Source organism: Triticum aestivum, chromosome 4B (genome assembly GCF_018294505.1).
Source record: "Triticum aestivum cultivar Chinese Spring chromosome 4B, IWGSC CS RefSeq v2.1, whole genome shotgun sequence".
NCBI classification, from domain to species: Eukaryota; Viridiplantae; Streptophyta; class Magnoliopsida; order Poales; family Poaceae; genus Triticum; species Triticum aestivum.
Genome location: NC_057804.1, coordinates 150,147,464 through 150,171,671, shown reverse-complemented (window position 1 = coordinate 150,171,671; position 24,208 = coordinate 150,147,464). Strand labels below are relative to the sequence as shown.

The following is a 24,208-nucleotide window of genomic DNA, read 5'->3' as shown; positions in this document are numbered from 1 at the left end:
TCAGTGGCGGAGACAGGGGTGCCAGCCAGGCCCTGCCCCCCCCCCCCCCCCCCCCCAAACATCAGTGATTTAAGCCTAGAATGAATAGTAACAGTGATTTTCTTTTGCTAAAATTGGTGTTTCTCCATGGATTGGGCCTCCCTAACAAGATTTAACAATAGTTGGCCCCCCTTGTTTGAATTTTCTGGCTCCACCACTGCATGAACTGCCCTCGAGTATAGCATCTGAAACCGCACAACTCAAACCAAACCAAAGCGGACCTTATTCTAGGGTACATATTCTCAGCAACTAATACAACTTGAGAGAAATAACATTGCATGCAGATGTTCAATGCCAAAACGTGGTCCTAAGTACTTGTTCCATATACACGAACAACAAACTGTCAGCATATTTCCTACAGACACAAGTACTTGCTTCACTAGACAGGCTTAGGATATTTCCTACAATAATTTTATCTGCATCACGTTAACTTGCCAGCATATGCCGGACTTGATATGAGAGAGCATCTATTCTGTTTAACGCTCCACCAAAATAGGAACCTTAGTCCAATAATTTAAGGATCATTCATGTAATTCCAAGTACTCCCTTCGTTCCGAAATGTAAGTCGTTAAACGATCTCAAGAATAAAATTTCCTAGGCTATGAAATTTCCCGAGTTTCCTATTCTACCCCTTTGACCGACACGTTCCCCTCTCTCTTGCGCGACGCCGTCCACCACTCGCTCCCCACCTTGCTCGCCTCTCTCCCTCGTGCGCGCGACGCCGGCCACCAGTCGCCTCTCTCGCGCGCGCAGATACTCTGGTACTCCAGCACAATGAACTGTAGTAATTTTTCCATCCACTATCTTTGTTTTCTTTTCGCTCCCGTGATGTTGCATTACCTACAGTTGAGGACTTCTCTTATGATGCTCTCCACTGGAGTACAACTGAGGAGTAATGTTAGCTTATCTTGCATTTTCTGTTAATTTTCTTGTGATTGGATGTTTCTAACTTCTTAGAATTATCTCTCTTGCAACACACCGTTTAAAGAATGAAATTGACAGTGATACTTTGTAAAGCTTTTTTATTGTATTGTTAATATAAAGCTTTTTTAATTAACTTAGACCATGTTTATAATTTTAATTGTAATATTTTTCTATTAATTAAGATAAACTGAAACCTTTTCTTTTATTAACTTAAAACTTTCAGTAAAATTAAGATAAACTGAAACCTTTTTCTCTCAATTAACTTAAAATTATCTAAACCATTTGTCCTCTCTTACTCTCTTCTTTTTCAGTAAAGTTTAGGAGTAAAATAAATTGAAACCTTTTCCTTTAATTAACTTAAAGTCTTTTCAGTAAAATATTTGTGTTCTATGATATGAAATTTAATCTGTACTGAAACTTTTTCAGTTACAGTATACTGTAGGAATTGCAAGCAGTTTAGTGTAGGAGTAGTGAAGGAGTAGTGTAGGAAAGTTTCCATTAAATCTTTTCTGTTAATAAAAATCAGTCTTGAATTTAGGCCTTTCAGTTTGTGTTGTTGTCTCATTGAGCATTGACAAACAAAAATTCACTCTATCCCTCTTGTTCTTTTACTTCAGAATTGGCTTCATACAGTTTGTATGCCTTTTAATCAACTTCAGCATGAACTTTCTATGCAGTGTGGTAGAGCTGCATCTGAGTTGCCAAACTAATGACCTGATAGTAAACTTTCTGTTTAGTGGGATGGTAGGGATTTCCTCCAGATTGATGTCTTTTGGCTTTCTTCCGTAGTTTCCTTTCCTCTTACTTGAAACATCTACCTCTAGACCTTTAGCAATTTGCTCCATCGCTTTGTTCCAAATTCTTTGTATATTCCAGACACCCACTCCAAAGAAATAAGCTATATTTTTCTTTCCATTTCTCTTAAACTTCCCCCCTCTATTCATGCACAATGTATGCATTGCAACATAAGCAGCATATTTTTTCTTGTCATCTAGGCTATCCCTTTTCTGAACTGCTTGCTCAACACCTGCACAAAGAAAAAATATGATCAAATGGGGTACAACAATGCATTTACACAAGTCATTTGAGTTGTTTACTCTCTACTCATGACCATTTGAGACATTTACCTGCATGTTGAACAATTTCATCTCCTATATCTTCGTCCATTTCATCTCTTACATCTTCGTCAATTTCATCCCCATCTTCTGCAGGTGGGGTGTAGTTCAGGTCTGGGAGATCCATGTTCTCCAAACAACTGAAAAGAACTTTTAAGGTAAGAGGTTGAACTTTCAAGATCCACAACGGTATATTTTGGAAATGAAAATGATAAAATGGAGTAGTACAACATTCTGGCATACATTGTGGATATGAGGATAGTACTGCTTGTTTGCACTATTCTTTTGCTTGCACTATACTTGGAGTAGTTTCAGTAGTTTACTGTAGGACTTGGAGTAGTTCTGTATAGCACTTGGAGCTCTTAGTTACAGGTCTAGGAGTGTGAATTTCTGTTAAATGCTTCAAAATGCTACAGTGAAAACAACCATTTTGAAGTATGATTTGTTATTAAATGCTTCAAAATTTAAGTCTAGGAGTATGATTTGTTGTTAAATGCTTCAAAATGTAAGACTAGGAGTATGAAATGTTGTTGAATGCTGCAGGATCTCTCCTGGCCATGGAGCCAAGTACTAAAACAAGGGTCTTCTTTCCTCTTAAGTAGAGTAGGTACTCCATTACTCTACTCCTAGATAAACATATCAACATGATGCAAATTGTTGGAGTAAAAAGCAACATGGTACTGCAATTTCAGTACATTTAATTATTTTAATCATGTTTAGTGTACTCCAAGTCAGTGGTACAACATATCTACAATTGATCATTTTAGTAGACAACAGTTTCTGGAACTGTACTATCTATAGTTGTTTGTAGTTTCTGTAGTACTGAAATCTCTGAACTATCCCTGATTAGCAAGAACTATAGTTTTTGTAGTACTTAAAATGTCTGTAGAAACTGGAGTACAACAGTTTCTGGAACTGTAGTTTCTGAAACAGCAGGTGATGGATACAACAGTTTTTAGGTGATGGATACTACTACACGGTTAGCATATAATCAATGGAAACTTGCTAAACTGAAACATTTCTGGAGTAGCTGCTAATTTCTGCTCCTGTCAATCAAGATAAATTTGAAACTTGCTAAACTTGGAGTACTTGCTAAACCTAAAGTAGCAATTTGGAGTAGGAGTTTTTCTGTTAATCAAGGTAAACTGAAACTTTTTCCTTTTTCTGTTTCATTTTGAAGGACCACAAGAAGTTTGAAAGGAGTATTTTGCTTTGGAGTAATACCTACACTGTTATGAATTTCTGCTGCTCACATTGATAAAGTACAGGTTAAGTCATATACTCTTGATTTCCACTTTATGTACGGTACAGGTTAATTCATACTCCATCAGTATACTCCAAGTATAATTCATTTGGCATTCTTATACTCCATCAGTACATCTATATATACACATATCAGTGGTGCGATAATTTGAAAATTATGCCAAATTTAGTACCAAGTCTGGACACCGTACAATAATTTGAACAAATTCTGATGGAGTATCACTTGAATCATTGGCAACAATTATCTCTTGAATTACTCTTGTCTTGAATTATTGGCAACAAATATTTCTTTGAATTACTCTTGTTTATGATCATCAAATTGTTTACTCAGATGAGTAAGTGTTAGTTTATGATCATCAAATTGATGCAGAGCGGGTACTGGGCGAGGAGCTCCTGTGCAGCAGCGAGTACTTCAGCGGCATTAACTCCTGTATGCGGTGAGTACTTCAGCGGCAGCAGCTCCCCTGGGCGCGCGCGGGCACCAGCGCGCCTTCACCAGCAGCCGACAACAGAGGAGCAGCTCGACTCCACCAACGGACAGCAGCAGAGCACCAGCCCGCCTCCACTGCCCGGCGGCAGCAGAGCACCACCTGGGCGTGCGCGAGCCAGGAGGAGCCCCAGGACGGCGTGGGTGGAGGTGGAGGCGGGGGCGGAGGCGGAGGTGGAAGACGATCCATCGACCTGATTCAAAATTTAAACTAAGGGTATAAATGCCCATTTGCCCATTTTCACCTGGTTGGAACATTTGCCCGAGCCACCTATAATTTGGTACAAAGGGAGTAGATTTTAGATCGACTCATCAGAGTGGATATTCCTACACACAAAGAACCAACATTTTCTTCCAGGGTCCCCACAAAAAAAGCATTTGCTTCCGGGGACGGGCACATATGTGTGTATACGTGCGTAATTACATGTGCGTGTGTGCACTTTTTTTTGAAAAGAAGGCTTACCCCGGCCTCTGCATTTGAAAGATGCATGTGGCCATATTATTAAATGGTGCCAACAAAATATAAAGTTTGTAATCCAGTACAGCTCGCAAACGGAGCAAAAAAGAAAGGAAAACAAAATAACATCAAAGCCACAACTGGCAGGATAATATGACCAGATCGCTAAACACCTATTCTATTATGAGACCGACATCCAAACCGGTTGAAGGTACCCCATGTTACCATCTCCCACTGGTTGCACTCAGTAACCAAAGACTTTTTGGAATCCGTAGGAGTGACTAACGACCGCATACGGATCCATGCGTAGCTCTGAAGATAACCTGCAAGAAATTTAAGATGTTTTGTCTATTAAAGATCATATCGTTCCTGTAGTTCCATATAGCCCAAAGTAACGCGCATATTCCAATCCAAATACGAGACACAGTCATACGTTCTACTCCAGTTAGCCACGTCCCAAACAACGCATCAATACTAGCTGGAGGAGTAATGTTAAAGGCTATATGAATGGTTCGTCAAAGTAAATTCACGAGAGGGCAATCTATGATAAGGTGTTGTATTGTTTCGTCTTGATCACAAAAACAACATCTTGCACTACCTACCCAATGCCGAACGCCGCTTAAGCAAATTAGTTTTGGTAAGGATCACTTGCTTGTGCACAAACCACAAGAAAATTTTCATGCGCAAGAAAATCTTAACCTTTCAAATATGTATTGATCTCGGGATTGGGCTAGAATTAATTAGATCCAAATACTAAACACTCCGCTGACAGTTAACTTTCAGTTAAAGGAAGCAGGCTGGTCATATGTGTGCGTGTGTGCACTTTTTTCTTTGTGGCCCTTCTTTTTTTATTCTGGAGCCACCAGCAATAAATATTGTTGAGGTAGCACTAAGTAGCAAAGTGGGTGTCTATGCTTGTAGATTGAAATGCTATATCCGAATAATTGTTTACTAGTGGATAAGCTAAGGCGCAGCCATATCCAGGAAAGAACTAGAAGAACGCCCGTGCGTTGCAACGGGGCCACATTAATTTTAAGAGTTCAATATTAATATTCTCATACATATCAATCCTTCTTCTCCTTCCGTCTGCCACCGAGACAGGGACCTGGACTTTGTGCTGCTCTTATTGATTTCAAACCCAGACGAGATGGGGTGGTGGGAGGGGGGACGAAAAAACCCAGACAAAACAAAGGAGAAGGAGAGCCTCATCAGTAGCATCATGGTGAATTTCAAACCTAGCGTTGTGCTCCGCCCAACGAACATGGACGCCGCCGCCGGCGGCCCGGTGGAGCTCGAACCCGAGAGACTCTGCTGCTTGCTGGGAGGGGTCGGGGAGGGTCGGAGCACATGAGCATTGACGTGAAGACAGAGTAGGCCGGGGAGATTACTATGCACGCCGCACAGCGACTTGGACCTCGGAGGGCCTTAGCTCTGTCAGGAGGAGGTCCCGAGTTCCTGCCGAGGACAGCCTGACGGGGGAGACGCACGGCCGCTCGCGCTGCCCGCAACGCGACCACGCCCTGCCCTAGGGTTCTACGACGGCGGCAGCGTCGTCCACAGCCACACCCTCTCTGAGTCCTGCCCTGAACTGGGGTTCCGAGATGGCGGCGGTGGCGGAGGTCTCTGAGGTTGGAGAGGGGCAAGATGTAGGACGGCGGAGGCTGGAGCCTGGAGCGATGGCGGCGTTTCGGGATTGCAGGCAGGGGGACGTGCGAGGTGAGTGTTTTTTTCACCGGTTTATGTTGTGTTGCCTGCACGGATATATAGGAGAACAAATAGGTGGATTATAATTCCTTCCATTGTATAAGTGCTGGGAAAGGAAGCGAGGGACAAAAATCAATCGAGGGGCCTTTAAGAGTAGAGATTAGTTAATTAGATTTTTCTTTAAAGTCTGTTATTTGTTTTCTTAAAATTTATTATATGTTTCCTAAATCAAATTGCATTGATGGGATGGATCGATTGATTTGGATAGTCTATTATTTGTTTCCTTCACATCCATTATATGTTTCCTAAAGCAAATTACATTGATGAGATGGATCGTTTGATTTGGATGGATCGATTGATTTGTTTCCTTAAAATTGGATTTTTCTTTAAAGTCTGTTATTTGTTTCCTTAAAATTTATTATATGTTTCCTAAATCAAATTGCATTGATGGGATGGATCGATTGATTTAGATAGTCTATTATTTGTTTCTTCACATCCATTATATGTTTCCTAAAACAAATTGCATTGATGAGATGGATCGTTTGATTTGGATGGATTGATTGATTTGTTTCCTTAAAATTGGATTTTTTTTAAAGTCTGTTATTTGTTTCCTTAAAATTTATTATATGTTTCCTAAATCAAATTGCATTGATGGGATGGATCGATTGATTTAGATAGTCTATTATTTGTTTCCTTCACATCCATTATATGTTTCCTAAAGCAAATTGCATTGATGAGATGGATCGTTTGATTTGGATGGATCGATTGATTTGTTTCCTTAAAATTGGATTTTTATTTAAAGTCTGTTATTTGTTTCCTTAAAATTTATTATATGTTTCCTAAATCAAATTGCATTGATGGGATGGATCGATTGATTTAGATAGTCTATTATTTGTTTCCTTCACATCCATTATATGTTTCCTAAAGCAAATTGCATTGATGAGATGGATCGTTTGATTTGGATGGATCGATTGATTTGTTTCCTTAAAATTGGATTTTTCTTTAAAGTCTGTTATTTGTTTCCTTAAAATTTATTATATGTTTCCTAAATCAAATTGCATTGATGGGAGGGTGACGCATGGAAAGTTATGATCCGTTAAAAATTTTTTCGTTGTGTGAGAGGGTGACGCGAAACTAAATCGGTGGGGTAGGGGAGGGACGAAAAAAACCAGCGAAATGAAACGGGTGGGAGGTGGGAGGAAGTACCAAAGAAGTACCAAAAAAAATCGGGTGAGGTGGGACGAAAAAAAATCTGGAAGCGAGACTACCAACTGCTCCATTAGGAGTAGAGATATGGAATTCTGAGGACACTCAACCCTCCAATCATGGAAACGGAAGAAATGGCCATGGTAGGAGAAGCACCTTTTCCCCCTCTCCACCAAGGTAGTTAGGCATGGCGTTCTGTTGGTAGCACTTGGTAGAGGTCAGCCAAACTGAATTAAGTACTCGCTGTCAAAATAATTAAGTCATCCCAAATCAACTTATCAGCTAATGACGTTTTTCAGAAAGAGAGAAATGAAAGAACTACCTCCTCCTTCTGATCTTTTTCTTTCTCTTTTGCGGGGTCTCTTTTTTTTGGGTGCGGGGTCTCCTTCTGGTTTTGATGTCTTGCACCGCGCAACTTCCTCCTCCTTATCACTAGCTACACCATCGTAGACCGCAATTATGTTATGATGATATAATTGAATAAGATTAAACTATTCAGTGCATAATCCTATCAAACAATATTTAGATAGATTTACTTATAATTCTGTATGATCCAGATAGTTCTTTGCTGGTGCATTATGGGTTGATATAGCTAAATTCGGACAAGGTCTATGGTGTGCTATATGGGTTGGTATATCTACATTCAGATAAGTTTGATGCATGATTGGACTGTTTTATGTAAATTTCGGATCGACGTTGGACTGTTTTCTGTACAATTGTAGCCTTTCAAAAGCATATGAACAAAAAAAAAGATTGCATATAGAACCTTAGGATTCATGAACTACTTACACAACTTAGGACTCATAAAATCAAGTACTCCCTCCGTAAACTAATATAAGAGCATTTAGAATACTAAAATAGTGATCTAAATGCTCTTATATTAGTTTACAGAGGGAGTATTTAGCAAAAAGCTACCATGCTCCATTCAACAACAACAACAACAACAACAAAGCCTTTAGTGTCAAACAAGTTGGGGTAGGCTAGAGGTGAAACCCATAAGATCTCGCGGCTAACTCATGGCTCTAGCACATGAACAGCAAGCTTCCACATTCCATTCAACCCAAAAAAATAACTACCACTCTACAAAAATTACCAAAAACTTACCGCTTTTTAACTAATCTTTTTCAAAAACTACAAGTCAAAAAGTGGTTGATTCAGCTGTTTAAGCATGATTATGACAGGTTGGGCCCACTTGCAAGCGCTGATGTGGCAGAGTAGTCAACTCCGCTAGGTTGATCGTTGTGTTGACTATTATGACAAAGGGAACCCACATGCAAGCATCAATTCTCTTCTCCCCCCTCCAAGTATTTTTTTCATGGACATGTCTTCACACAATTCGTATGTGTGGTCGTCGCCAGCATCAGTGATGGGCGAGCTGGTTGTCGAACGAGCTGGTCACTGCGCTGGCCGCCGGCCGCCGCGCTGCTGGACGAGCAAGCCGCCGCGCTGGCCTCCGCCCGGGATGGCTGACTGGCCTGAGCACGGCGCACGCCTAAGTTGGATGGCTAGCTGGCGCACCTATCGGGCCAAGCTAGCACACAAGCAGCCGGATGGCAGGTGCAATGTCGTGAGAGCGCAGGTTGGCCTTCGGGCGGCCACAAGATGGGCTCCGCGCCGCCGGCACTCTTGATCTAGCCCTCGTCCGCCTGCAATAGCTGCCTGCCATCAGGGGAGAAATTGGGCCTGGGGCAACTGGGGCTATAGCACCAGGCGTGGCCCAAGTAGCACCTATTAGCAAGAGTGTTTTTTTCAAGAATTTTAGACTTGGTAAAGGCCCAGCCCCAGACGTGTAAACCCAGCCCGAGCCAGCCCAGACTTAGCAATTCATCTCGACGGATGGTTGTCGTAGCTGGCCCAACTAAACTCACCTAAGTGTACTTAGCCCAACTGACCTTTCCATCTCTTTGTACGGTTGCCAAAAAAAAACTCCAATCATCTCGATTGTCTCCCCGTTCGCAGATTCCCTTTGCGCCGCCGTCGTTAGCATAGAAGCCCTCGTTCGCAGGCCGTCTCATCCTCCTCTATTCCCCTGGACAGATCGGACTTCCAGACGGGGCGGCTGGCGCTCGTATCATCTCACCTGGAGCAGCCACCTCAACTTTACTGTTCTGCTCGATTGACACCTGTTTTGCTTCAACTCCTACTAAATTACAGTGCGTGCTGTTAGAGTACGTAATGGGCCTAATGGGCCCGCTAGTCTTAGGGTTAATTAGAGATAAGGGTCGCTTGCTTAGGGGTCAAGTAAGCCTTGCTTGAGAGTCAAGCAAACCTCTCTATATAAAGAAAGAAGATGTATCAATCTAATAAGCAAGAATTAAGAAGGAAATCCCTTCCCTCTTGCCTGGCCGTGGGCAAAAGGCCCCCGACCGGCCCTCTCACACCCTCCTTCTAGCAGCACCATAACAATTTGGCATCAGCTAGCTTCGGTTCGATCATGTCTTCACCGCCGCCAAGCCCGTCTCTTCCGCTGCCGGTCACTTCGTCGCCTCCGGCGACCACCACGACCGTCGCCTCGCTCCTGCCCGCGCCGGGATCCTCTGTCGCGCCCGCCCCCGCCGTCCTCACCTCGAAGGAGGTGTTCGGGGTGCTGCGGGATCTAACCCAGGCGGTCCAGGAGATCCACATGTTGTTGGCTGGGTCCTACGGGCCGCCCCCAGCTGTGCCGCCCATTGCCGCCCTCGCGCCGCCGTGGCAGCCGCCGCACCAGGCGGCCTTCGCCGCGCTTGCCGGGCCGCTGCAGCTGTCATCCATCGCCACCACCGCCCAGCCCTGGCTGAAGTGGCAGCCGCCGCTCCTAGCGGCCTCCGCCGAGCTCGGCGCTTTGCCGCAGCAGCCGCTGCTGCTGCCCGGCGCGACACCGCAGCAGCCGCTGCAGCTGCAGCAGCCACCGCCGGTCAGCTCCGCCACCCAGTATGGGATGCCCTACGACGGGACTGCGATGACCTTGTTCCCATCAGCGCCGCCACCATCCCAGGGCGTCCACATCCAGCAGTTCAAGTCCCCGCCGCCGCCGTCACCGCTTCCGTCTTGGATCGCTACCCGCCACGTGTCGGCGGCGGTGAGGCTGCAGGCTGCTATGCGCAGCCTCCTAGCGCGTCGGCGTGTGCGGGAGATGCGTGGTCTGCAGCTGACGCTCCTCCAAGTTGCCCTTCGATGCGCAAAGGACCTCGATCTCGTCCGCTACGTCGGGGATCTTGGGCATGCGGTTTCCCCCACGGGCGGCGGGCATGCTGTTTTCCCCGTGGGCAGCGACCTCAAAGTCTGCGACATCGGCGGTTGGGGGGGCGCACCCCTCCTCGACATTCTCCATCGCAAGCCCTTCACTCTTCCCTGTGCAGTGCAGACCAACGGCCATACACATGCACTCCTTTTGTCCAGGTGGTGTCCATGGGATCCAGGTGGCTGTACACATGCACGTCCAAAATAAAGCGTCCCAGTCTATTTTCAGGTTGAGAGTAATAACACAAGCCGAGATATAAAAGGCTTGTTTTTAGGTGTTAGGTTTGTGTTGCGTCAAGTCATGGTTATAAGTTGGTTAGGCTGCAGTTCGAGGACAAGCTGCATGTCCAGGTGGGGTGTAGTGTTAGAGTACGTAATGGGCCTAATGGACCCGCTAGTCTTAGGGTTAATTAGAGATAAGGGTCGCTTGCTTAGGGGTCAAGTAAGCATTGCTTGGGAGTCAAGCAAACCTCTCTATATAAAGAGAGGAGATGTATCAATCTAATCAAGCAAGAATTAAGAAGGAAATCCCTTCCCTCTTGCCTGGCCGTGGGCAAAAGGCCCGCGACCGGCCCTCTCGCACCCTCCTTCTAGCAGTACCATAACACGTGCACAACCTTTTGGATCGGTAATTCTAGTTTGTATCATCTAAAATTTAGTTCCCTAGTTTCTCTGTGTCAGTCAAAAATTAACGAGTTGATGATGTCAATTGTATTACTTTAGTCAATTTTCTTTAGTTAATAAGTTCTCAAAATTTCTATGAAGTTAACTTAACCTATGTCCATATTCACTATAAAGAACTTAGGTCGATACCTGGTGTCCTGATTTTACATACTCACTTTTATGTTTATACTACAGATCCTTCTATGATTGCTAATGAAGAAACGATGGGCTCAAATGAATAAAGTCTTCACTAATTTGGTATCAACTTTCGCCACACTACATTAAATTGGTCATATGTTTTCACCGAATTTTCTCTTGTGATAAGAATGAATTTCATTTTTTATTATATTGTGATTATTTGGTGTATTTCTGAAACACATTGGTGCGTGTGATTTTAGATGTTATTTATAGTCGCTTAGTTTTAGCCCTAGGCGTTGAAAAATCCTGGCTCCGCCTCTGCCTGCCATAGCCTAGTATGACGAGGTGCACGGGCCAGACGAAGGAGGAGACTTGGGGATTCTTTTAGACTGACATGTGGGCCCCACATGTTATAACGTCTAACTTGCAGGTCATACATATGGCGTTGACTGAAGGTGCAACATCTGTCGCGTGGGTCAACATTGTCATAAATGGGTTTAAGCGAGCCTAATCTGCCACTTTTCTGAGTTTGTAGTTTTTTTTGCAAAAGATTAGTTAAAAAGTGATAGGTTTTTGCTAATTTTTGTAGAGTGGTAGTTTTTTATATGGTTGAATGGAATGTGGTAGTTTTTTGTCAAATACTCCCTCCATCCCATAATATAAGACACTTTTTGACATTAACTAGTGTTAAAAAACAGCTTACATTATGGAACGGATGGAGTACTTCATAAAATTGATACTCTTTTTTGCGTGGAAATCAGTACTTAATTTGATATAGCATGTGGATGTGGTGCACATGACTGCAGCTATATCTAATTATTCGCGAACGCCCTGTTGTTGTTCAGTATAGTGACCTTAATAGTACGATTTCAGTGAATTTCTCCGGATGCCATTTAACTTCAACGTGTCATTAAGAGGTGTTGGAGGTACAACGCGTGTCCAATGCATAGCCTTAAGGTGATGCCTCGCATGTCATGTAGAATCGAATATGACGTAAAGTAGGTTCGGATAGGGAAGCGGGATCCTCTCCAGGAGGCGGGTGCTTCAAGAGAAAAAATATGGTCCGGTGACAAAAGCTGAAAAGGTTAGAGTTAAAAAGTAGAAATACATGTGTACTAGAGTCTTTATTTTCTATTTTCTAATGAGGCCCACTAGTGATAGCTTGCATTAGGAAGAAAAAATAAATATAGATGCCTCAAATTATTTTTTATCATGAGGCATATGTTTCCATATGCCACCATTGTACATGCCCTAACTGTGTCTAACGGAATGGAAAAAAGAGAAGCTCGGCACGCCCTCCCAGCAGGCCAATTCAGACACGCCTCGCCCTTTTCCTGTCGGCCGGCGAGAAAGAGTCCGTTTTCACTGACCACAAGCGCAAGCTACACGTACGATCCTGCTCATGCATAGCATGCCGCCAAGCAACGCACGGGGGTGCTGCCATAGTGCCAACGCACCTTTTGAGCATTTATCTTGTTTTCGGATCCTATGACGTGCTACGTATACCTTATCTCATGCACGGCCTCTTTAGATGCTCCACCAATGCTTAAACACCAAGGTCATTCATTAGCTTTAAGATTAAGATTATCGGTATGAGATGGAAACCGACTGTATGACCCATAATGTCAACTGAGATGGAAACTCCTCGGTTGGAGAGGAGGTGAAGCCAGATTTGAATACGTGTTTATGAATATACTATTTTCTCTTTAGTCGCTAACTAGCTATAATGTGCTTACGAAGTGAGCTTAGCTTAAGTAGCTTGGATAGTAGATGCACAATCATCCATTATTTTGTAGCACGTCTAAGATAAGAACAGTAAATAGCTCATAGTTTCCCACTACTTGAGTTCAAGTTTTTCACATACGAGTTTCTATTTATATTATTATTCGGGTCTCCCTACAGTTTTCCTTCAAGAGAAAAAAATAGATATGATGGACCATGTACTGCTTAGTGAAGCCCTCAAAATTCTGCAGCAAGCTAGATCAAATTACAAAAGAAATAATCAACCATTATTATCGAGACCAAAACGTAAACAGGTCACAAACACAATAGCTTCTTTCAAGAACACGCAACTTGCGTGCCTTTAGCACTAAGAAAGAAGGAATAGACCAAGAGATTATGTAGCGGCGGTCATAGCCAACCTGCCACAAATTCACCCAATACCTACTACGCACCTCTTGATCTCGCTATCTTCCATACTACAAACTCGTCCTTTATTCTAGCGATCACAACTGATGCCACTATCACCTCCTTGTTGAAGACCCGCTTATTTCTCTCGAGCCAGATCAAGCGCAACCCAAGGAGGATGAGGAAGATGATCTCATGACGCCCATTGAGCGGCACCGCCTTGCAAACCATAGACCACCAACGATTGATCATAGTCTCCGTCGATGGGAGTGAATCTATGGACTTTGTAGGGAAAAAGAAGCTGGTACCATACCTCTCTCGCAAATGGGCATTGTGAATCCTATAATATAACAAAACAAAAGATAAAGGCATACATCATTTAGTTATTGGCAGAGCCAGGCATCATGGTCAAGTGGAGTGGTTAGTTCCTCATCTGGTCGATGGAGGAGTATCCATCTTACAGTACGCTGACGATACTATCTTATTCATGGAACATGACATCGCTAATGCGCGCAATATGAAACTTATATTATGTCTCTTCGAACAATTGTTTGGCTTAAAGATAATCTTTCACAAAAGTGAGTTGTTCTGCTTTGGGAAGGCCAAAGACGAGCAAGACATCTATAGACAACTGTTCGGGTGTGTAGGTTCTTTACCATTTAGTTACTTGGGCATATCGATTCACCACCGTAAGTTATCTAATAAAGAATGGAAGTGTATCGAAGATCGAATTGAGAAAAAGTTGAGTTGCTGGAAGGGCAAGCTTATGTCTTATGGAGGTCGGCTAGTGCTGATTACTTCGGTACTGAGTAGTATGCTGGTATTCCTACTGTCGTTCTTCAAAATTCCGAAAGGGGTACGGAAGCGACTTGATTTCTTCAGATCTCGGTTCTTCTGGCAGTCAGATGAGGCCAAGAGGAAATACCGACTCGCGCGATGGAATATCTTTTGCCGATCAAAAGACCGGGGGGGTCTTGGTATTGAGAACTTAGAAATCAAGAATAAATGACTTATGAGCAAATGTCTCTACAGGTTAGAGACAGAGCCGGAGGGCATGTGGGCACAGATTTTACGCAATAAATATCTGCAGTCGAAAACGCTCGCCCAGGTTACCATGAGACCAACTGACTCGCCATTCTGGAAAGGGCTTATGAGAATGAAGGACTTGTTCTTTCGTAGGGTCAAATTCTTGGTTGGCAATGAGATGTCAACAAGATTTTGGGAGGATACGTGGTTAGGAGAGGCACCCCTGGACGTACAATACCCCACCCTTTATAACATTGTGCAACGTAAGGAGGATTACGTAGGCACGGTTTTCCAAACGACCCCTTGAATATTCAGTTCAGACGTGCGTTAGTTGGTGAGCGATGGACTGTCTGGATGCACTTGATTTGGATATTGATAGATGTTCAACCCTCTGGCCAGCCGGATTCGACGCAATGGAAATTAGCTAAAAATGGGGTTTTTAGGGTGAAATCTTTCTATATGGATTTGATTAATTCTGGCCTAATCTCAAGATCGTGGCATATTTGGAAGATTAAGATTCCCTTGCGTATTAAAATTTTTATGTAGTTTGTACACAAGCAAGTAATACTCACCAAGCACAATTTAATCAAGAGGCGATGGGTAGGTAGTCCAAGTTGTTGTTTTTGTGATCATGATGAATCAATACAACATTTATTCCTTGAATGTCCACTCACCAAATTGCTTTGAAGAACGATACATATAGCCTTCAACATTAATCCTCCAGTTGACATTGAGTCGTTGTTTGGAACGTGGTTAGCTGGGGTTGACCATACTACTGTGGCTCGTATTCGGATTGGAATATGTGCGCTTCTGTGGGCTATATGGAACTGTAGGAATGATTTAATTTTTAACAGACAATACACTTTAACTTTCTTGCATGTCATCTTAAGAGCTTTTTTTTAGAAAAGAAGGAAGACCCCCGGCCTCTGCATCTGGACGATAAATACAGCCATTTTATTCATTATTAACACAAGACCTTACAAAGTCATACAACAGTAAGACTAAAGCCACCGTCTAAGCAACATCTGTCGCACTCCTATCCAGATGATGAAGGGGCGCTGATAGTCTAGGCCTAATACCAAACAGACCTCACAACCAAACCTAACATCTAAGACCTGAGGTCCCAACCAGGACGCCTGTCGGGTATGGGCACCCACCAGTCCGGCGTGCTCCTCAACCAAGACGCCTACCGGGTATGAGGCCGCCGCAGCCACCTGCCACCAATCCATCTTCAGTGCTGTACTGTTGCATCTACCTTGCCGGTCTAGCTGCCGTCGACGCCACCACGATGTCAGACAACGCCACCATCCTGCGCTCGTCCATCATCACACGCCCACCGACGAGACCCCGCTGCTCCGTGCCGCTGAGACCCGCCGTTGTCTACGTGCCAGATGCCACGCCGCTCCTCCTTCGCAAACACCACCTCCTACCACTGGTCCCATCCCCTCCGCCTGCATTTCCTCTAACCGAGCACCCAAACGCCCCAGGCGGCGCCTCCAAGAAGGGTACGACACACGCAGTGCTGCCGCCGCCGAATCTAAGGAGATATTGGGTTTTCACCCCGGCATGGGGTCGGGGTAGAGGGCAGGGACCTCAACGGCGCCTGCAAGGAGGAGAACGACGACCCTGGTCGTCGCCACCGTCGGGATGAACGAGTCATCCAGAGTTTCCTCCGGTCCGATGTCACCTCTACCAGCCCCCGCGAATGCACTGAGGCCAACGACCGCGATCATAAGCCGCCCAGTACAGCGGGAGAGAGCCCGCAGCGCGAAGGAGATCCACCAGTAACTCACCGCACGCGCGAACAAGACGCCGTCCATCCACCCCCACCCCCACCCCCGCGCGTCCACACCGCCCGAGGCCGCCGCCCCGGCATCCACCACCGCACACCTCCCCTCGAGACATGGAGAAAGACCCACACCGCCGCCACCAGGGAGCAGCACACCACGAAACCAAGCCGGGCAGGACGAGGCAAGGCCACGTCGGCCAGATCCGGGCGGATCCGAGGAACCCCGGCCCACCAACCGCCAGATAGGCGGACGGATCAGCGGAAGCGGGCGGCGGCGCCCGATGCGGGGTGGGGGCCTCCAGAGGCCGAGGCGGGTGCGCGGGGAAGCCCTGCCGCCACCTACCGCCGTGCGGGCAAGCCCGACGACGGCTGCCAGGGGCGGCGGGTGAGGAGGAGAAGGGGAGGCGGGGACCGGCTCCCGGCAGCGCGTGGGGTTTCGCCCCCAAGTCGCCCGAGAGCAGACGACGCGCGGGGGGGGGGGAGGGGGGTATCGTTGTTTACGTGTCTGGTCATCTTCAGAGCTACCGTATGGATCCGTACGTGGTCCTTACTCACTCCTATGGACTCCAGGAAGCCTTTGATTACTGGATGCAACCAGTGAAAGATGGTAGCACGGGCTATATTCAACCGGTTCGGATAGCGGGTGCATAACAAGATAAGAGTCTAGGAAGCTTATCCTCCATATTGCTGTACCGGTTGTGATTGTCAGCATGTATTTTCCTTTTATTCATTTGCTTCGCTGCGCTTGCGAGCTGTGATACTTTTATGATTTTGTGGTACTTCGTGGATTCTTTTAATAAGATGGTTGTATGTATCATTATGATGCAGAGGCCGGGGGTACGCCTCCATTTAAAAAAAAAGGCATATGTCATTATGTAGCTACAATTTCTCCCAGAAACAATAAAAAATAAATCATATACCTACAATTTGAAGAAAATGAAAAGTGAATCTCGAGGCGAATCCTATGACCAAGATCGTCTCGGGAGGACTTTTTTGGGGTACTACATATGTAAGCAATAGAGATTCACTTATAGCACCGCTTTTTAATTTACCCTTTGCGTATCACTGGAAATAACTTCGGTTTGTCCTTTGCCGAAATAAATCCAGTGCACATGTGGCTAGCTATCCAAGCCAGACATTATGTCCTCTACAGTACATCTTCCATTTTTATTTACTCCGCATATTAACTTTGGTCAAAATTAAACTTCCAAAACTTTGACAAAATTTATAGATATAAATATTAACATATACAATAACAAATTAATAACATCAGATTCACTATTAAATGTGCTTTCACATTATATAGATTTGTTATGGTAAAAAATTATATTATTTTTTATAAATTTGATCAAATTTATAAAGTTTGATTTCAGTTAAACCTAATGTGTAGAGTAAATAAAAACAGAGGGAGTATATGCTGACTCGTGCAACTTTTCCATCAGGTAGACCCCACGCATCCAATGATCCAGCAAAAAAAGGAACCTGTAGGAAACAGGACACGTCCGTGGCTGCGCTGAGGATAGCAATCAGTTACGCTGGCCAATTGAAACCACCGCCCACATCCACATGTATGCGCGCGCCCTCATCAGTCGTCACGTCATTTCTCACCCCCTCACCCGTATAAATCCCTCGCGTCTCCCCCATCCTACCCCTCCACCACCTCTCCAGCTCAAAGAAGCTCGATCCATCGTCTCCCGCAGCTCAGGCAGGGCCCTCGCCGCCCTGCAAGAGCGAGCTAGGGAAGACAGAGGACATCATTAAGGAGATGGCAAAGGTGCACCCCGACGCGGTCGTGGCGCTGCCAGAGGCGCCGGCTGCTGGCCACTCGCGGCCCGTAGGAGCTGGGGCCGAGGAGGAGGAGCCGCCGCCGGAGGCCATGGCGCTGACCGTGTGGCGCAAGTCGCTGCTCTTCAACTGCGACGGCTTCACCGTCTTCGACGCCACCGGCGGCCTCGCCTTCCGCGTCGACTGTTACGGCACGTCCGGTCGCAGGCGCCGCCACGCGGAGGACGTCGTCCTCATGGACGCCGCAGGGTTCCCGCTCCTCACCGTGCGGCGTAGAAGGCTCAGCCTGGCAGAGCACTGGGTCATCTACGACGGCGACGGTGGCGAAGTCGACGCTCCGAAGCCGCTCCTCTCGGTTCGCCGCTGCCACGCCGGCTTGTTGCGCCACGCCCACGCGTCGTCGTCGTCCAAGCAGAAAGCGCTCGCGCACGTAACGCCTCTCACGCCGGCGTTGCGCGAGTCGTACGTGGTGGAGGGGTCGTACGCGCGGCGGTGCGTCGCGGTGCGGGACGCGCGCGGGGAGGCCGTGGTGGAGGTGCGGCGGAAGGAGTCGCCGGTGGGCGATGAGGTGTTCCGGCTGGTGGTGCCGGACCCTCGCCGCCTTGGCACGCCGCTGGCCATGGGGATCGTCATGGCCCTCGACGAGATGTTCGGCAGCTCCGGGGCCGGCTGCTCCGCCGCTCGATCACTGCTGCCGAGGAGCTGGTCGATGTAGTTTGATGGATGGCATGGGGAAATATTTGAGGGCCCACTTGTCATTTATAGCACAGTGTGCCGCGCACAAGGGAAGAAACACAAGCGCACACGGGCCATGGCACGAAATAAAAATGAATCTTGCACAGTTCCTGCAAAGAAAAATGAATCTTGCACAGGGAATTAGGATCACAAGACATTCATTTTTTTATTCCCCGGAGAAGAGAGGAGGAACATTGGGAGGAGAGCATCATGATCAGGAGGGTCAACGAGGATACTTTAGTTGCCTCGCAAAAAAAAAGTTGATGATTTAGTTTGTACTACGTACATGTTTGAATTGGATTTGTGAATACCTATATGGTGTTTGAGATTGCTCAATAAATTTCTTATGAAAATGCTTCCAGAAATTCTTATATCTCTCCGATTCATATTAATTATCATTGATTTAGTATAACAGAGTAACTTTTTTCTTCGAGAAGTTCAGGTATAAAGTTTGCATTACATTAAGAACCCTGCAGGGATGAGAGTGCTTCCTAATTTAAACTTAAGTGGGTTAAGTGAGGTCAAATTAATGAGAAACCATGAACCAAGGCTAGGCAGATATTGTGAAAGTCTAATCTGGCGGCAGGGCTGCAGAAAAAGAAATGTTGGTTGGGCGAAGGCTATGACCGACTCAAGGTATATACATATTTTCTGCTCTCAAGACATACTTTTACGTTCTTTCTTCAAATTTACTCCCAGTTTACAAAGGGAGTACCTACTAGGCTTGGCGGACCATTGTTCGGTTTTGTTTCAGCAAAGTTTACGTATGGTCTCCCGCAAAAAAAAGAAGTTATGTATGATCTAATCATCCTGAGATTTACGTCCTCTAGACGTGAATTTTGTGTGACATACGGAACCCGGCTAGGATGAAAGTGCTTAGAGGGTGACCGGCCCTCTCCATTGATCGGCGCGGTGACCCCACCCCCGCCACCTCCACTCCCTACGACCACGGCACAGCACGGCCGCCTGCTCTTTCCCTCCGCCACCTCTGCCTTCTCGACGGTCGTGCCGGAGGTGCCGGATGCGGCACTCGCACCCAACTTCACTTTCTCGGCTGGCGAATCGTCCCATACTGCTGCGCTGCCTCTCCATGACCTGGACACACATGAGTCCACCACCCGCAAAGAGCACCGGAAGACAGACCGTGACCAGTCTTGCTCTAAGGACAAACTGCGTCGCAGCGCTCGGCTCGCCAACAAGGAGGCACGATACTCGCCTGTGCTTGCCAAGGCAGTCAAGGCCAAGGCAGCTCGCCTCTCTGCTGCTGATGTGGGCACGGCCATTGACCGTGCCATCCATGAGGCCCGCCTCGACGTCCCCGATGGTCCACCGGCCTCAGCTGAAGACCTTGCTGCCATTGCCTTGCTCTGCGGGGCGGATGATGGCCAGGTTGATGCCATCCTCGAAGCTGATGACGAGGTCTCCGGTGCCGAAGATTCTCCATGATCACCACGCTACCTCCGCCTTGCTCCGAGAACAGCGACCCCACGCCGCCGTTCGTCGACCGTGCCTCACCCTCGATCGTACTACCTATGTACTTTTGGTCCCTCCAATGTAATCGTCAGAATTTGTACTGCTCTAGCCATGCGATGTACCTTTTGCTACTATGTAGCTGTACTGGTTCGGCCTTAAAAACCCTGGTGTACGCAGTTGTTTCATGAGTAATGCAACTTTCTCTATATGCTTTTGGAATGTACGTGGTCTTGGGGACCAAGAGAAATGCTCCGACGTCCTCTCTGAACTAATGTCTATAAATCCACACATCGCCTTACTCCAAGAATCCAAACTCGACACACTACCGGACCCAAAATTACGCTCATTTATGCCCCGCCAGCTAGATCAAGTCTTTACCCTACCTGCTATAGGCACGGCGGGCGGCACCATCTCTGCAATTAACACTACCTTGTTCCAAGTAATCTCCTTCTCTCACCTCTCCTTCTCCTCAACTCTGTCACTGCGATCAATGATAACTGACAAAACTATCGCCATCACTAACATCTACGCCCCCACCTCCTGCACCCTCAAGCAACAATTCCTTGATGAGCTCCTCGCTATTGCTCAACCCGATGACTCACCTTGGCTACTAATCGGTGATTTCAACCTCCTACGTTTTCCTACAGATAAAAACAACGATGCTTTCCGACGAACAGAGGCCAACGCTTTCAACCAAACAATCGATACTCTTGCCCTCATCGAGCTACCTCTTCTAGACCGCCAATTCACCTGGTCCAACAACAGAACCACACCCACCCTAGAACGCATTGACCGTGCCTTTTTTAACTTGGCCTGGGCTGATGCTTTCCCAAACTCCTCACTCACATCCCTCACTCGATTCACGTCTGACCATGTCCCCCTCATCACCCACGTCAACACAACAATCCCGCGCTCGAACTTTTTTAAATTTGAATCTGCTTGGGCCAAATTACAGCCTTGCAAAGATATCATCTCCTTGGTATGGGCCTCCCCCCGGCCCAATCACCAGCCTAACTCTGCCACCTCCCTCGCCTCCCTGCTCAAGCAAACCCGGGCTGCGCTTAAAAAATGGGCCCGTTCGCGCCCCCCACCTCCCCTCCATGAATCCCGATGCAAAACAGCCATCTCCGCACTTGACCACGTCGAAGAATCTAGGACCCTCTCCCCACCAGAGCACCTCACACGTAAGATCATCGTTTCTCTCCTCAAAAGCGCCATCCTAGAAAAAATGTCATACTGGAAATGGCGCGCCAAAGTGTCCCGAGCGATTCATCGCGGGGAAAACTCCAAATTCTTCCACATGTCCGCCTCACACCGGTTTAGAAAAAACAAAATCTTCTCCCTCACTTCACTTCCCACCACCAAAAAGCGGAAATTCTACGAGATTTCTTCGTCACGCTCATCGGCTCTCCTGCAACAACGACATGGCCATTCGACCTCACGACGATCTACCCTTTTCCCGTACCTGGCCTTCATGCCCTAGACGCACAATTCTCAGAAGATGAAATAAAATCGGCCTTCTTTCAAATGAATCCTCAAGCAAGCCCCAGACCTGATGGTTTCGGCCCATCTTTCTACAAATCCTTCTGGCCCTCTATCAAACCTGTGATCTTCTCATTCTTCACACAATTCCACCAAGGTATGGCAGACACAGAACGTTTAAACCGTGCCCATATATCCCTACTCCCGAAATCCACCTCCTCCATCTCACCTGGCGCATTCAGACCAATTTCCTTACAAAACTGCCCGGTCAAAGCTGTGGCAAAGGTCCTAATGTCGCTCCTCAAACCCTTCATTCCACATCTCATCCATGGTAACCAGACTGGATTCATCACGGGTAGGAATATTGCTGAAAACTACGTCTTTGCAGCAGATCTTATCAGCTCTTGTCACTCCATGAAACGCCCAACCATGATCTTCAAGCTTGACTTCAGAAAAGCCTTTGATTCGGTTGCTTGGGATGCCTTGGACAAAATCATGGTGGTCCGAGGCTTCTCTCAAACTTTCCGTAGATGGATTCAAAACCTTCTCCATACTGGCAAAACCGCCATCCTCCTCAACGGCATACCAGGACGCTGGATTCCTTGCAAGAACGGTCCGCGTCAGGGCGACCCGGCCTCCCCCTACCTCTTCCTAATTGTAGTCGATCTGCTATAGCAGCTTATCCTTCAAAGTACCGATCCTGACCTACATCACCCCATTTTTACCCACATGCCCCCTACAGTACTCCAATATGCAGACGATACCTTGATCATCGCAAACGCCTCTCCCTCCGTTGCTGCCTCACTCAGGAACATCCTTCAAAACTTTGCTCAAGCTACTGGCCTCACCATAAACTTCTCTAAAACAACCCTAGCAACCTTGCACGTAGACGAAATCCTAGCTGCCAACACTGCCCTCGCTATGGAATGCACGCGTGCACCCCTCCCCCAAATCTATCTTGGGCTTCCCCTCGCTCCTACCAGGCCACCATCCTCTGCCTTCGCACCGTTAATCACTCGAACCCATAAGCTTCTTGCAGGCTGGCGGGCCAAGCTCCTCGACAGAGGTGACCGTTTCATCCTCATCTCGGCCGTTCTTGACTCCCTGCTCACTTACTATATGTCTGTATTCCGCATCCCTAGAAAAACCCTGAAAGTCATTGACTCTCTGAGACGATCATTTTTCTGGGCTGGTGAGGATGAATGCTCGGGTGCCAAATGCTTAATTCCATGGAAAAATGTTTGCTTGCCAAAAAAATTCGGTGGCTTAGGGCTGAAAAACTTACAGGTTCAAAATGATTGCCTCCTCATGAAGTTTGCTGTAAAAGCTCTCTCATCCACGCCCTCTCCATGGCTTGATTGGCTTGAACTCCAACACCCCAACGCCCTAGCCTCCTCAGGCCCACATGCTTCATTCCTATGCCGCACGATAGCCCTACAACTCCCAACCCTACAGTCAATCTCCTTCGTCTTAACAAACAGTGGCATGCATACTTACTTCTGGTTAGACTCATGGCTCACCCCAAAACCCCTAGCTACCACTTACCCAAACCTCTTCTCACACTCAACACTACAGCTGGTTAAGGTGGCTAACATTTTGCACTTTGGTATCGAAACAAACCTCCGTAATCGTCTTTCACTTGCTGCAGAGACAGAACTGGTCTCGCTTTTGGCTGTTTTGCAGGACTTCACGCCTTCAGCAGACAAGGATCAGCGTTTCCTCCATAGGGGACATGCTTTCTCCACCAGAAGAGCCTACAGCACCATCATGGCAAGGCCAGAACTGGACCTCATTGCCCCTCTCATTTGGGCAACCAAGGCCCCACACAAGATCAAGATCTTCGCTTGGCTTCTTTTCAAGGATCGTCTCAACACTGCCGTCAACCTTCACCCCAAGAACATCATCGACTCCGACTTGTGCACTCGATGTAACTTGCTGCCAGAAGACTCCATCCACCTATTCGTCTCCTGCCCCCTCGCCAACAGCATCTGGCAAAGAATTGGCGTTATACCCCAAGACGAAGATCTCAATGAACTATGGGATCTGCCACTGCCCCAACACTTACCTACCAACGCATGGCCTCTCGTCCTCCTTGCGCTCCTTTCGTCTATTTGGGATGCAAGAAACGATATGCTATTCAGAAACATCAACCAATGTTCTGTAATAACTCTTAGGAACCTAATAACTAACTTAGATCTATGGTCACACCGTCTTGTGGATACAGTGGACAAGGAGGACGCCTTCTCGTGGCAGACCTACCTCTCTGCACGATGCATCGTGCCTCTGTAAACTGTCCCTGCTGTTGCGGCATCCATTTTGAGCAATATATTCAGGTGGGGAGCTCCCCCCCGGTGATTCTAAAAAAAAGTGCTTAGAGGGTTAGATGAGGCTCAAAATTAATGGGAAAACTTGACCCAAGCAAATAGTCTAGCCAAGGGCTACCTTTTTTCTTGGCTACTCCCTCCGTTCCAAATTACCCGTCGTGGTTTTAGTCTTGGACTAAAACCACGACGGGTAATTTGGAACGGAGGGAGTACCTTTTTCGTACCCATGACCCTATTTTAATGTGTTGTACG

At 46.6% G+C, this 24,208-nt stretch overlaps 1 protein-coding gene across 1 annotated transcript; it reads left to right on the top strand.

Moving 5' to 3' along the window:
* Positions 1–17,828: 17,828 nt before the first annotated feature.
* Positions 17,829–19,025, top strand: LOC123094661 (protein LURP-one-related 8). The gene has a single exon (XM_044516617.1). The coding sequence runs from the start codon at positions 17,923–17,925 to the stop codon at positions 18,655–18,657; it is 735 nt and encodes a 244-aa protein (XP_044372552.1). The 5' UTR covers positions 17,829–17,922; the 3' UTR covers positions 18,658–19,025.
* The last annotated feature ends 5,183 nt before the right edge of the window (positions 19,026–24,208 follow it).